The following is a 14,878-nucleotide window of genomic DNA, read 5'->3' on the forward strand; positions in this document are numbered from 1 at the left end:
CGCCCCGGGAGCCTTTGTGCCTCCGTGTGCCTCCGTGTGCCTCCGTGTGCCTGTGCTCTTTGGCTGCGGGTCGCGGGGGGACCCTGGCTGTCGGCGTCTCGGGGTGTCCACCCAGCAGCTCCCAATGTTTGCGGTACCGACGGGCTCGCTAAAACTCCCCGGAGCCCTTACAAGAGGAAACGGCTGCGTTTGCCGCCCACGTCTCCCGACACAAAGCAATCCGAGTGTTTCGCCTCGGTCCAGCTCTCGCAGAGCCGTGGGAGAGAGGTGTGGTGAGGATAGCAGGATGTTGTTCGCGAGAGCAACAAGTGCAAGAAACAGTAGAAGTGTGACCTGTAACACAAGATTGAGGAAGTTGCGTTGTTGGCTCTTGAAAAAAAAAAAAGGCAAAAAACAAAGAAACAAGAAACCAACAAGCGCATTTCAGAGATGTCTTCCTGATTTCGAAAGTATTAAAAGAGCGTGATGCATCAGATGTAAGAAGTAGCAATGATTTTCAGGAAGGAGATGGGCTGAAACAGCTCCGTGATTTACCAGCTAAGGAAGTTGTGCAACATCCCCTTTTCCACAGGAGGTTTTCCAGCACTGTTTCCGCGAGGCCTGCTGAAGAGCCAGCGGGCCCAGAGAAGAGGAGGGGTGAAGTTAAGAACGATTGTTGTAGAAAGAAGGGAACGTGGCCATGACTGAGATGGCAGAGGCGTGAGGGAAAGGGAGATGCAAGAGGATGAGAGTTGAGCTCCACTTCAGCATCAGTAAATCAAAGCCTTAAGTGGGTAACTCAGTTTGAGTTGCTCACAAACTGTTTATTAATTATTACTACTGAGGAAGGAGATTCCCGCACACGTGGCTTTTCCCTCTCTGTGCATTTAAGGACAAAGACAGAACATCTACACAGAACGTTTCCCCACTGCATTATGGCAAACTGTCAAGAAGCTGTTCTGTTGCTGTTCTGTTCTGTATTTTGATCAATACCGATATTTTGATGGTAACAGACAGGCTTTTTATTTTGCTCAGTGACAATCTGCAAATTCATCATTATATCAGCAATAGAACAGGCTTATGCATCTTGTAGAATTGCTGACCTGAAAAAGTCAGCAATGTGTCTAACAATTTCATGTTCTTAAACAGTTAAACTGATCGACACACCTAATAATTCATATTCTATTCAGAACTGGTATTTAAAAAACAGGCTAGTACATTGTCCATCTGTGTGTTTCTATTCTGGTACTGTTGTCAGAGTAACCATGACACTTTACGCCATCTCTTCTTCTGAGTCTAACAAGATCTGGATGACAAATGAATACTGATTTACTTTAATAAATCTGTCAATTCTGTGATCTGTAATGAGCTATGGATATGGTTATGTACATTACACTGTATTTCGGGTATGGAAGAAGTGTTTAATTTGAATTACAAGTGCGTAGCTGCTCCCAGGATTAGATTCCATGGGGGCATGTCCTGTCCTGCCACATACTAATCCTTCTCCTTGTGTTCCCCAGGAAAACACCAGTTCTTATTCTGTCTGCAGCTGGAAATAGAAATGGGCCAAGGAGAAAGGAATACAATTTCCTCTGAATAAAAGGAAATTGCTCTCTCAAAAGTGTATCCTTGGTTTGATGTCCCCTGCCTTGATGGTTGTTTAAAGGTATTGTGAAAACACTTTTTACACTAAGCACGTATTCTGCAGTCCAGTGGGACTATGGGAGTTAGAAATACCTGCACTGAAAAGCTGGGGGGTGGTGTTAGGAGCTCAGCTTAGGATATTTCAGGGGGGTTAGGATATCAGTGAAATCTTCTTAGGTAATCTTTATTGGCAACTTCAGTAGTCCCCTGTCTTTACCATTAGCTTTAATATGTAACCAAAATTAAAACATGATCTATTCTCAAATTTCAACACAGAGAAAAACTAGATTTTGTTCATATATGTGATTTCTAATGCCAGGTAGAAGAAATCTAGGCTATAATGACATTCAGGAGAATATCTTCAAAAGAAGAATGACTTCAGAACCTAAAGAATACTTCTCTCTTTTTTTTTTTCCAGTTTTAAATATCAAGTTCCTTATTTGAAATGAACAACATAACCCTACAAATAACCAGTGTAAGATACTAAAGATCTGTACCAAGAATTATATCCATTCTATACCACCATAATTCTTCCCATCAGAGAGAAGAGCAACACCACTCTCAGAAAAATCCCTTTCCCAGCCAAAACATCAGCACAGAATAAAGTTTGTAACTCAACTCAGGCATTTCTAAAAGTGTGAAGGAATGGAGATGCTTCATGTAGGCATTGAGGATATTAATTAGAAAATGGAAACTGAATCTAAATAACAATTAGCACAGAAAATAAGCTGCTTGAACAATACTATGCATATATTGCATTTATATTCCTCTTCCTTTCCTTCCTTCTGCAGTTTTCCACCACTTACACACACTTCTAAACACTAATGGTTTCACTCACAAGGAAAGAAATCCAAAATACTGTAAATTCCAGGGCTATTCTCCTAATTCTAACATTGCATTAAGTGCTAATTTATGTTTTTTCATAATGATCAGCCTCCTGGCTTTTCAGTAAACTTACCCTAACCAACCTGCTTTTTTCAATTCCTTTCCCGGTATTTCCTTATACAATTAAATTTTTTGCTCTTCTAATAGCTTAACTTTGAATTATTGTCTAATTCTGTTAATTTTGGATAAAATACCATAAAGAGAAGATAGTTGCTTCCTAGGTAGGCAGATGTGGAAGGGTGGCTATCAGCATTAGGTATTTTAGAGAAACATTGCATAATTTTTAGAGGACTAAAATTGCAAAAGCAACTGGACTCCGCTTATCAAATAGTTATGTCACACAAAAATCAGGACACAGGGAATTTGGGGTTCATTGATCAATACACAAGCTTCAAAGGGAAGAAGGAATATTTAACATATATTAATTTCTAAGAACTAAGAAAGAACACTGGCCCAAATGCTGCACATATTTCTTAGAAATTTAGTAGGCAGTAGAATAACAGCACAGAATAAAGCAGGTGATGAGGAAAAGGAAATAGCTTAACAAAAAAATATTTTACTTCGTCCTGTAAATTCTTTCAGTGCCTCATATTTTCACAGCATTTTGGCTGGAGTCTGGAACAAAACAGCAAAATAACCCGGTGAAACCGGTTGATTAAACACGTACAGGAAACATTGTTGCTGAAACCTGCTGTCTCTGTGAGACAAGCACACATTGTGGTGATAGGGATGTGCAACAACCGGGTGGGACCTCTATCTCCTGGCAAGATCCAAAACATACAAAGGACAGCATTTAAGAATTATTTATTAATACAAGCACATGTTTAGCAACTTTCTCCCATGTACCAACAGCCTTATCTGAACACCAGTAAGTATTAATTTCTTCAAGAAGAGATACCCTAGTTCACTGACTATTATGCAGCAGAGAGAATAACTAATTTAAATGCATTTTCAAAGTAATGTTGAAACTAGTTGAAAGAAACTAGTGAAAGCCTTACTCATACACCATTATGCAGCAAGGCCCCATTAGCATGCATTAATGAAGCTCTGTAAACCTTACTTTTGAATTACAGCTTGTGTCACACCTTCAAAGGCATTGAGTCAGGTTTCAATATTCCCTGGTGGTAGAGACTGCAAAGGTAAATGTGGGTAACTGCATTTAAAAGGGTATTTCTTTCACCATTAATCTGCAGCTTCAGCTCATGTTGAGTCCAGACTTTCAAACTTGTATATATTAGATAAATTTTTTAAAAACAGATTTCTGACTAGAATAAATGCCATTGCTTTGTCAAATCTATGGATCCTTAATAACACACAGGTCACTAATTACTGGTTATTAGGGCAGTCTTCATTTGCCTTTAGACTGAGGTAAGTTATGTAAAATGTACACCTATTTCTTAAGCACCAGCAAGATCAGATGCATGTAAATACACTATTATATATAAAATAAAAGAAATCCTGTAACCTCCTTTTCTAGCTCTTTGATGAAGAAATATGAAATTAATTAGTCATCCACTTGTACAAGCCAATGTCAGCTTTAAAAGCAAATTAAATTCTCTCCCGGTGATTTAAAGGCAAATTTTATGTCCATTTTTAAAATTTTCAGTAAGCCAGAGCAATCATACAAATTTCAGTTTAAAAGAATGGCTTATTTCTTTACACATTACTTAAATGAAGGTCTAAATATATACATATATATTAAAACAGTAAAAGACATAATTCAACCCTTTTTTTGCCACTGAATTAGGATGGGCCCTTAGTAATAATAACCTTGGTTTTGTTCAGTTTGGATTCATATGCAAATATCAGAGGAAACTTAAAATTTATTAGAATATTCTTCCCATTTACATCGTTTTAATAACAAAAAAAAAAAATTAAAACCTTCACTGAATAAAGTAGTTTCAACATAGTTTTGTGGCCTTGATTTCATGAATAATTCATTGTAGAGGTCTCAACAGACACCTCAAAGCTGTTGTTCTTGTCCAGCCATTACTACTCTCCTACATTAAAACTAGGTTAAGAGAACTCCCTTCCATTTAAACTAAGGGTTTGGGTATAATTTTTGGATATTGGTCATGCTAATAGGATGCACATAAACAGGATGTATGGAACAAGTGACAATCACAAAGTGTTCAGTAGCCATGCTGCAAGGCCTGATGAGCTGGGTTTAGGCAGTGCAGAGGCCAAAGCAGACCATGCTGTGGGTGCCCTGTGCACCTCATTCTCTCTGAAAGAACACAGGTTTTAGTCATGAGCTTGTTCATCTCCAAGTTCCCAGGTGAAGACAGGAGCTTAGTTCAGTATCAAGCACCTCAAGCTGGGAGCTTTTTGGCACCAGAGCACATACTGGTAACATCCCTGTCTACTCAAAGTGCTTTCACTATTTTGTTTCATTTTTCCATTCTCTACATAACAGCAGGATAAAAAGGATTAATGAAAATCTAGTATAGCCATGGTGACCTTCTGGCATCTCAGTTTGCAGGGTCCAACAAACTAACACCCAAACTTCCTCAGGCACAAGGAATTCTTCATGATCTTTCACTCCAACCCGCCCATATCCTCCCAACACCTGGAACCTGAATATCAGCTGGATCTAGTTAGTTTCCCTGAAGTTTTGGCAGTGTAGTGGACCAAAGGCTTATACCCTTTTACTACTGCTATTTTGTATTAATGCTAGTTTTCATTTGGTTTATATTCCAGTAGGTGCGGTAAGCCTTGGCATTTAAAACATCTGCAACCTCACATACAGCAGAAAGAAAAGAGAAAAAGCCCTCTTGTCTTTCAAATATAAATGTGACATCAGTTTGCAACTGCTGAAACCAGAGCTACCTTTGTGGGTGGCTCTGTACTTTCTGAAAACAGCTTTGTATGGCACTGCAGGAAAAGGATACTACGATTCATTAAAGTTATATTGGCAATCTGTGTCTCAAAGTCCCAGCTTAGTCATGCGTTTAAGTGCCTAATTTCCTCCATATACCAATTACGCACGTATTATGGGTATTTTCCAACTGATATCAAAGCTGTCTTGTGCACTGCAGATAAGAAACGTCAACATGAGCACTTTCTGCACCCTGCTCCTTCCTCATTAATGTGCACCACATTGCCTCTCCGTGGCTAAATCTCTCTCACTTCCATACCTTGTTTTTTCTCTAGTTCCTGATCAGCCTGTTAGCTCTTCAACACCTTCCCTGCAGTAGGAAGAGCTAAGCCGTAACAAGGGGACTTCATGCTTTCACATAGCAAAGTACAAAACTGGCTCAGAGCTGTGTGTGATGGAAAGTTTAACTCCACAGTTTAAGGCTCTGTAGAGGAAACAACTGTCCAACCAGCCAGTTCTTAGAGAGGACCTATTCTGTACAGGATGAGAAACCTTTTACATATACACTGTAACCACATGAATATTAGCAGGAAAATTACTGGTGTGAATACCTTGGGCCTTCTGTGTCAAACAAATCACTGTGTATGAAAAAGGACAGTTTATCTGTAGAAGTCCAGGCACCAACCATTTACAGCATCTCTTTTGGCACTCAGGACTTCACCTTTACAGGTAAGCAGTTAAAATTTTGAATTTCAAGCATTAACCACAAAGTATCTGGAAGCCTTACAGGAGCTCACTCAGCAGAGAATATCTTAGCACCACTGAAAAACAGCACTGTTTTCTTCTTGTAGTTCCACAAGATTATGAAAGGCAGACAAGATTGTTCAACAAAACTGTTGGCTTTTCAGGGCAGCGTCACAGTGCTGACAGCAAAGCAAATCCAGACATGGTCAGAAGCAGCCATTTAATCATCTTTCACTGACAGATTGGAGTTTCTTTTTCCAGTGATACCGTATTTAGTAACATATAATGAATTTCATGAACATGGAATTTAACACTTGAATTGTGCTTATTCTTGCTGGCATAGTAAGATTAAGGGTATTTATTAGTCTTTTAACTTTTTTTGTCTATAAAGAGTGGAAGCTACAACAGCACCTGATAGTCCAATGTGGCAAAAGCTTACAAAGGAATGGTATCACATGTATGGGTTACAAGTTATCATATCACAGGCTAACTTGGAATATAGCATTGACACCATATAACTGGTATAAAGCTGCTCTGCAGAAGATAAAAAGACGTATTAGGTTGTGAAAAAGATAAATACCTTTTCTGTATACTGACCACAGGTGTATGCGGTATTATGGGACAGTCAGCAAAGCCTAGCAGGAACATCAAGGGATAAGATAGCCAGAACTGAAAATTCCTCCCCATCCCAGATATTTTTTCCCAAGGAGGCAAACAGTGCTAAGACTCTGCCAGACTACATAAAAAACAGTTGATCCTGCTCTGCTTGCAAGTTAGGTTAATTATGAATAAAAAAAAACAAAACCATAAAATGGCATCAAGTCAGAGCTGAAATATTTCTTGATTGTCTTAATGTAAGGTCTTCACAGCCTACAATGTAGATTAAAAAGTTTGATCAATTGGTATCACTTCTGTATTTTATTTCAGTCAAGAAAACAAAAACAAAAACAAAAAACAAAAAACACCAAGCCCCACAATGGAGTAAGAATTTGCATAGAACAGAGACTTGATGTAGAACTGTGCTCTCTAGTGGAGAAATTCCATTCTGTGCAATAAAAGTTGAAGCCATGCTAATCCATCCACTTAACCAACAGATTTTCAGTGCAGAGAAAATAATAAGATTTTCCACAATATGAAAGGAGTGCCAGTGCCCAGTTCAATATATTTATTATAACTAAGATAGGCTCAAACTGAGTTACATGACAGATTACAGGTACATAAGGTTTCTAAATATAGAACAAAAAATACCTACGCCCTAAGACATGGGTTTATGTTTGTTAGATTTTTAAAAGTAATGACACTTTTTATGTAATAGCAAAACATTTCTTTTTAATGATGTTGCACTTATTATGGTCCTATATAATACTATATACTGTGATGAAAATAGGTTAGTTTCACACCAGATAGTGGTACTTGATTTACATGATCAAAACTAGGATTTTTCTCTAAATAAGTGTTTAATAACAAACTTTCTGTTAATTTATTTTTAGAGAGAAGAACTGAAATATTCACCAACTCCTTTATTTCTAGTTATACCACTGATTTTAAATCTACTGAATGGGTCTTCAAGGAACCTTAACTTTTGTTCAATGTGTTTTCTTACATTTAACAAAACACAGCCCATTTTCTTCATGACAGCTGACTATCATCATTTTTCTGGGCAGGTATAGATGACTGAATGCATTCACTCCATATAATAGCAGATGAATTAGAATGTATTTTTTCAAACAACTTGGCCACTTTTTCCTCAACACTATACAGGATTTAGCATCTTTAAATTCTGTATCTTAACTAGGCTGTTCAAGTATATCTCACGTTAGAAGACAGAAATGTAAGAGACTTGCAAAAGCTAAATGAACAGTTACCTACGCTAATTTCAAAATATATTAAAATTTGGTGTGCACTCTAATTTAAGAGTAAGGCTCTAGCAAGGCATGGATATTAGATTTCTCTTATGTGGTTACAGAATGTTATGATCAGCTCTTGACCATTACAGAAAGCAATATTCTCTCTTCCTTTTTGGACATAAAAGATAAAATATGGGAGAGGGCAAAAGCTGGTTTTTTAACATATACAGAAACACAGAGCTACCATTCATATTTTAAGTTCCCTCGTATACTCAGAAAATGCAGCCAAACAATTCAGCAAAGCTAGCAGCCTAGATTTAAGTATCACAACTACAAACAGAATCATACAAGTTAAAAGATTTACTAGCTATAAATTTTTTTAATGGAAAAATGTAACTGATCTTCTGCCTAGAGCAAGGACAGTTTGCTGACTTCCAGCATAACTTGTGCTGATATGGCAGCAATTTAAACACTTGTGATTAGTTAGCCCCATGAGAGCAAGCTGATTTCCTGTTTCTACTGTGGTACACAATTCTGAGCTGGGGAACTACTGTCAGTGATTGGGTATGAGAATAACCTAGTTCTGCTTCAGCAGTTTTGTCATGTCACTTAATAGAAAGATGAATAAGAACTAAGTAATAAACTGTAGTTTGAGTATATCTAAATATTTATGGATATTTATTTAAATATTTATGAAGTGCTAGAACTCTGCAAAATGCTGAATCCATTTAATACTCTCCTGCAACTTAGGAGAGTATTAAATGGATTTTAATACTCTCACATTCATTAAATGTGTGTCCTTCACATGGCCATATCACTTACACCACATGCAAGGAAATACTAATTCCATGTAAAACAGACAGTCTTGAAATTAGGGAGCCAGAAAGACAAGCAAGATATCCCTTGAAGTCCTGTGTGGTTACTGTTACAGAGAGGTAACAAAGAGAGGGATCTTAAATATGCTTAGTTTAAAATTCAACAGCAGTTATGCAAAACTAACACACAGTTGTGAGCATATTGTAGCACCACTGGAAGTTAACTGGTAGGTACAATTAGCTGTGTTGCAGTAATAGCTGCCAGTCACAGCAGTGTGTGTGCATGGATGGGAGGCAGCCCAGTCACTGAGGACACATCTCTTGTTCTAAGTCTCATCTGAGAGTCAGAATGTTGGCAAATGCTCCATTTTTAGATACAAAAGTGTTATCTTGGCAAGGCAGAAGTTTCACTGTGTTTTGCAGACTCAGCTAAGTATCCTGCATTGGGGTTCTTTCACTATCAAAAGGCATTAAAAAATATCAAAGATTTATGCATTAGGTTGTAAAGCATCTAAAAAACAGGTCCAAAATTATCTGTCAGGTACAAGGTCGTACTTAGAAACTCAGTTTAGCCCATGTAAGAAGTGAAATCATGCAATACCTTCCAATTAAATCTCCTCTGCATTTCCTGAGAGGAGAAAAAGACAGATGCCAAAATCCCAGACAATTCATAATGACTTTCAGTCCTATCTTAGATGACAGCTTTGAGAGGCTTTTGGGAAGAGCTAGGAAGTCATCCACAGTGACAAATTACAGTTGCTACTACGACACTACCATGACAGACCATTTTAAGGATAATTTACAATAACTCCTTCAGAAGATATTGTGCAAAGAACACCAAAGCTTGACTGACCTACTTTTAATTCAGGTACTCTCTCTACTCCACATTAACAAGGTTTTAGAGAATATGAAAGCACTGTCCAGGGGGTCCTCCTAAGACAGAGCAGATTTCAGCCTTCTCTAAGTTTCCTATATTTCAACAGTTGCAGAAGTGCCATTTGTGTAGCCACCTTTAGACTTCATGTGGTCCTGAATCGACACAGCCTAGGAAAAAAAAGCTTATTAGAACACACATCTTATAAATTCTGCTTACCAGAGCAGTTATTAAAGGCATCCATTTGAAAGGGCAGGTGGGCCATATGTTTACAGTGCTGAGTCCCAACTGTAGTAGGGAGAAATAATAACTAAATCCAGGACTATTAAATACTATTTTAAGTCAGTGTTTGAGATGCATTTTGTTATACAAAATCCACTTGTTCTTACATCTCTCACCCTGGCACATCTTTGACTTCAAGGTGACTTGGTTCAACAATCATGTGCATCCACAGAATCTGTATCCAAGAAGTTCTCATCATGTGTAAAGACTGAGAAAATGAGCACTTCCTGCTCAGGGTATCTCCCACAGTATCTCATGTTTACAAACCAAAAGACAGTTCTGTTCTGATGCTTTTATATTGATTTTAAAAAAACCCTCAAGATTTTTTTTTTCTCTCTTACAATTACCCAGTATTTTATTAGCTACCTGCTCCACAGGTCACTGAGGGGAGATCTGTGCTTTTCCCAGAGGTGCACACTTACTGAGGAATAGTCACTACTCATCTCCCTGGCCCCGACGTGTGCAGTGTGTACAAAGTTCATTGGCTCTCCTATCATATTCCGGTCCAGTCTCCGACGCCTCTTCTGTGAGAAAAAAAGATATCTTAGGTCTCTACCCAGAAAACATCATCACCTTTCAGCCAGAACCAAGTAGCCAAGATAAAAATAGATAGCCAGGACTGGCCCCTAATGACACCTCATGGCAAGCGGGCTGAAGTTTCAGACTGTTTGTAGTAAGACACAATGAAAGTCACTTTTATTACTGCTAATTGAATTCTAGCAAAAGTTTTCTTTACTGTTGGAAAGTCAGGGCCTGAGAACTGCAAATGGCCATACTGTCTAAGTTTCTGTCAAAGAACACACAGTTCAAACATAGCTTACAGGACTGGTTTTAGCTTTTGCATTACTTTGCCCAAACTAATCAAAACAACAAGATAATGAAAGTGTTTCCCAGATAGCTGGAAGACAAAACTTCAAATCCAATAAAGAGTGGCAGTTGTGCATCTACGTACCGGTGGGGGCTGTTCACCATTGCACCAATTAAAACAAACCAGGAACTCAGTCATTATATTTCTCAGTAGGTAATAAGGTCTTGTTAAGTAATTCTCTGGAGTTTGAGCAATACAAGGACCAAGATGCAGTTCCTCGAGTGAGTTTAGAAAGGAATTGCTTGTGCAGGTTCACTGGTAGAGATCACAGAATGCATTTGATAAGTATACCTGCAAAGAGATTAATATTTAAATTTATGTTAGAATACATCAAAGTTTTGTAACAGTTATTGAGGAATAGGCAGTTACTAAGACTAAACCAAGACTGTTACATTCTTAAACACACCTGTAGAGGAGAGAAGCATCAATTTAAAATTACTATGTTCACATCAGAAATCAGGGTTAAGAACTCTGTGTATTTACTCACAGAGAGTATTGGAAGCTCTTTATAGAAATGTAATAAAAACAATGCTAGAATTAACTCGATTCTTGTTTAACAGTCTGTGATTTGGTTGTAAGCAAAGCTAACCAACACTTATGAATTATTTACTGTTTTGTAAGAAACCAGCTTTGAACAGATTGGCCTGTTACCATTTACAGACTGAGGCCTTACATACGACACAGTTACTCTACTTAGATAGGGAAGAGCTCAAAGCAAAAAGCCTTCTACAATCCAAATAGCCCTTAAAAGAGAAGAGCCTTACATACCAGCAAGAGAAACCATTCATCAGAGCCTAGAGCTTCCCAGAATGTATAAAAATATTAACATAGCAATCCTGAATTGGAGACACAACCAGGAAACTCACTGACTCTGAGTATCGTGAAGCCAGGAGACAGCCCAGCTTTTAGTAGTTACTAACATTTTTTTTTTTTTCTTTTTAATGTCTCTTCCTTCAAAGCAAACCTTAGGTTATAGAGTAGCCTTCAATCAACTTTTTCATACCCCAGATCATTAAAACAATATCATGGCATGCTCATTTAAAGAAAGTTTTGTTATTGTTTTAAGCCTTACATCTTAACAGAAGTTTTACACTAGAGTTTCAATTCAGTCTTTCTGAACCCTGACTAAAGATTTCATAAGCAGCAGCATAAGCTTCCTCCTTCATAGGCATTTCTTATGTAGTCCCACAATTATGTAATTAGCACATCTATTTCTTTCACCTTTGTGGCTTTCTAGCATTTCATCACATCTCACTTCAAGCAGATTTCTTAAATTTCTGCAATTCATCTTTCAAAGTGTTTGTTATGTCTACCCCTTTGTTTTAAGTAGTCTATATGATATATTTCTGCAGAATGTCTTATATTATTCCAGTTTGTACTAGGCGGTTTTAACACAGCTCGTTATCTTCCTCAATTATAATTTTTCACTTCGTGCCCTCACAACGGTCTTTATCACCACCGGAAGGGACAGTGGTCCACACAGCCATAAAAACATGCAGAAGTCAAAGCTTTTGCCTGCACTTCACATTAGCCGCAGATTTTTTGGGTTCGTTGCATGTTAATGAGACCACATCAAAGCTAAGATTTTGCTAAGTGTGTCACCGCCCAGAGATCACCTATTTGGAAAGCAGACTGACTGATGGGACACCGTGCCCGTCCCAAAGCAGCAGCTGACCGCCTACCGTCCTCCTGCCGTACCCCCATGGGTCCGTGTCCCTCCGCGGGGCTCCGCGCGTACCTCGCTGCTGCCTGCTGCTCCCGGAGAGTCCTGACAGGGTGCTGTGTCCTCATTCGAGCGCTGGCACACGCCCAGCTCCCGTCTTGGCAGCCTCAGCACATGTACAGTTCATATTCCTGGGTTATAATTAGTCCTGTTGGCTAAGCAAGAACGCTCCGCTGCGCTCCCATGCCCTGCGGCGGCTCCTCCGCTCCGGGAGGTGCTGCACAAGTCTCTTGTGCACTTCACGCGGCCCTACAGGTGTCAGAAACGCGGAGCGGAGACCAAAAATAGAGCCCTGCTTTGGCGTCAGATTTGTGCAGCCGTGCAGTTTTCTCAGCACTCCCCATGCAGCCTGTGGCTCACTTCCACCCCTGCGGCAGCTCTGCAGGTGTCCTGCTGGCACACGGCGTGCCGAACGCCTTCCTGTTGTCTTTTACATCAGAACGCTTCTTTTCCTCTGCATGACTCAGAGGATCATCCCCCAGGACAGGAATGTTTGTGCCGCGGCATGGGACACCACCTTGCTCCCAGAGACTCAAGGTTTCCACACGAGCTAGAAGAATTCTAAAAACATCTTAATGTTTTCAGGCTCACCCAAGACAAGTAAAAGCCAACAAGAATCCCCGAACCAAGGAGAAAACAACATTTTGTCACAGTTGGCACGCAGACCAGGACGGGACAATATCCTGTTGTTCTTTCTCTCTGTTTTTCACCATGGCAGCGGTATCATCGAGGCGAGGAGACAAAGGGCCTGGGAATGGCTAGCACGCGCAGACACGGGTGCTGGATGTGCTGGCAGGACGCACAGCCCTGCTGGAGCCCGGGACCTTAAAGTGCCCCAGTGCTTTGAGAATGTAAAGAGAAACTTTCCCGAGTGTAACAATCAATTTCTTCTACCACTGCTGTGTATTGAGAAGTATTCATAATCTTCTTGTATTTTACTTACAAAAGATCAGTGGAAAATACTGGCCTGAATCAAACGGAAACAAAAACCTGAATATTTGCATAGAGAAGGGAGACAGATGGTAATGTTGATAAATAGCATCACTAAACATATTTATTCTTCTCGACTGGCCTTTAGACTCAAGGTCAGATCATGCAAAATCCTTGCCTTGAGCTGTTAGTGCAGGACAATGAGGGCACAGTTAGTGTATATTGTCACAGCCTGCCATCCCCCTGCCCCAGTTCAGCGTTAAACTGCGATTACTGCTAGGCCCACTTGTCATTGTCATTCCAGCTCTGTCAATACCAAGTTCATGCAAGGAGCAGTGTATTTCAGCCTAAATGCCTTTCTAAAAACCATCATGCTTCTGATTTGTTCATTATCCCTCCTTTGCTTATTTCACATCAACATCATGTTCAAATGCTCCAACAGTTGTGTGTTTACATATTCAAATGACAAGGTGTGGCAAAAGACTGCAAAACTTGTATTAGTTTTGAGCATGAAACTTGGAGAGTGCATCTTGCTTGGTAAAAAGGTGAAGAGTACAAAACATTATTATTAAGATTTTAGAAGAACCTTGAGGCCAAACAGATAAAATCTGCTGTAGAGTGAGTTTAGCTGCTTGCAAGTAGCATCCTGATTTTACCAGGTATGTACAGATTACAGGGATGCATTCCTCAAACGATATAATAGTGCTACTATGTATTATAAATGCATATATTGGTCTACCATCCTGGAGCTTCACAAAAAGCTGAGAATAAGCTTTCAATTATCGAGGTGTGTAGGATTTTTAACCTAAGAAATTGGGGTGTACTCTATGAGGATATACTTCTTTCTAAAGCTAAGTAGACACATATATTTTAAAAGTAAATCTTTAAAACCAAACCAACCAACCAAAAACAATTCCAATAACAACAACAACAAAAAACCCTAAACTGCTCACACATAAACCCCCCCCCAAACCATAAAGGCAGCTCCTCTGTTTCAAAGTGAAAATTAGCTAGATGACCCTAATATGGAAAATAAAAAAATATTTTCAACTAAGTGTCCATTCCTCTTCAAATAATAAGAAAAGCCAAGAGACCAAATTATGTGTTCTGCTTGGACGTTAAAAACAACTGCAAAAGAAATCCACTAAGGTTTGCTTGCACTCTTACCAGAAAAAACAGTAATAATCATGAAAAGCAAGCAAATGGTTGGCAACACACCCACCACTGATAACGTAAACAGGTTGAACGGATAAAGTGGCTTGTAAATTATGAAATTTAATGTTACTAAAAAAAAGCTATGATCATAAATTTCCCTTCTTTACAGAAGGAAAAAAAGCCTTAACAAGAAAAGGTTGAGTTCCCCAGGCACAGCCGAGGAGCGAACACGATGGCCAAGGAAAAGCATATGGAGGAAGCAGGAAAAGCAGGAATTGCCCTCGTTTAGAGAAGGCTACAGAAGAGAATCCCTT

At 39.1% G+C, this 14,878-nt stretch overlaps 1 protein-coding gene and 1 long non-coding RNA gene across 4 annotated transcripts; one reads left to right on the forward strand and one right to left on the reverse strand.

Annotated features, from left to right (window-relative positions):
• Window positions 1–41: 41 nt before the first annotated feature.
• LOC136367039 (uncharacterized) lies at window positions 42–2,660 on the forward strand. 2 transcript variants are annotated; one of them, XR_010744628.1, is made up of 3 exons: window positions 42–1,398; window positions 1,511–1,645; window positions 2,042–2,660. It is a non-coding gene; the product is annotated as an uncharacterized lncRNA (long non-coding RNA). The 2 variants fall into 2 exon arrangements; XR_010744627.1 differs by having other exon boundaries at window positions 42–1,645.
• A 4,552-nt stretch (window positions 2,661–7,212) lies between these two features.
• Window positions 7,213–13,333, reverse strand: LOC136367038 (CDC42 small effector protein 2-B-like). Of its 2 annotated transcripts, none has more exons than XM_066328394.1 (4): window positions 12,495–13,333; window positions 10,841–11,047; window positions 10,311–10,412; window positions 7,213–9,776 (listed from the first exon to the last, which is right to left on the reverse strand). In XM_066328394.1, exons 2-4 carry the CDS (start codon window positions 10,892–10,894, stop codon window positions 9,702–9,704), a joined length of 231 nt encoding a protein of 76 aa, XP_066184491.1. In that variant the 5' UTR covers window positions 10,895–11,047; window positions 12,495–13,333; the 3' UTR covers window positions 7,213–9,701. The 2 variants fall into 2 exon arrangements, with proteins under 2 accessions (XP_066184491.1, XP_066184489.1); XM_066328392.1 differs by having other exon boundaries at window positions 12,439–13,333.
• Between the last annotated feature and the right edge of the window lie 1,545 nt (window positions 13,334–14,878).

Source organism: Sylvia atricapilla, chromosome 13, assembly GCF_009819655.1.
Source record: "Sylvia atricapilla isolate bSylAtr1 chromosome 13, bSylAtr1.pri, whole genome shotgun sequence".
In the NCBI taxonomy this organism is placed as follows: Eukaryota; Metazoa; Chordata; class Aves; order Passeriformes; family Sylviidae; genus Sylvia; species Sylvia atricapilla.

Bases quoted from the DNA above. Each gene is read 5' to 3' on its own strand.
- LOC136367038 (XM_066328394.1), bottom strand. From the start codon at position 10,894: ATGACTGAGTTCCTGGTTTGTTTTAATTGGTGCAATGGTGAACAGCCC. The intron at 10,413-10,840 runs GTACGTAGATGC...TTTTTCTCACAG, and splicing joins ATGGTGAACAGCCCCCACCG to AAGAGGCGTCGGAGACTGGA. The intron at 9,777-10,310 runs GTAAGTGTGCAC...TTTTTTTCCTAG, and splicing joins TGAGTAGTGACTATTCCTCA to GCTGTGTCGATTCAGGACCA.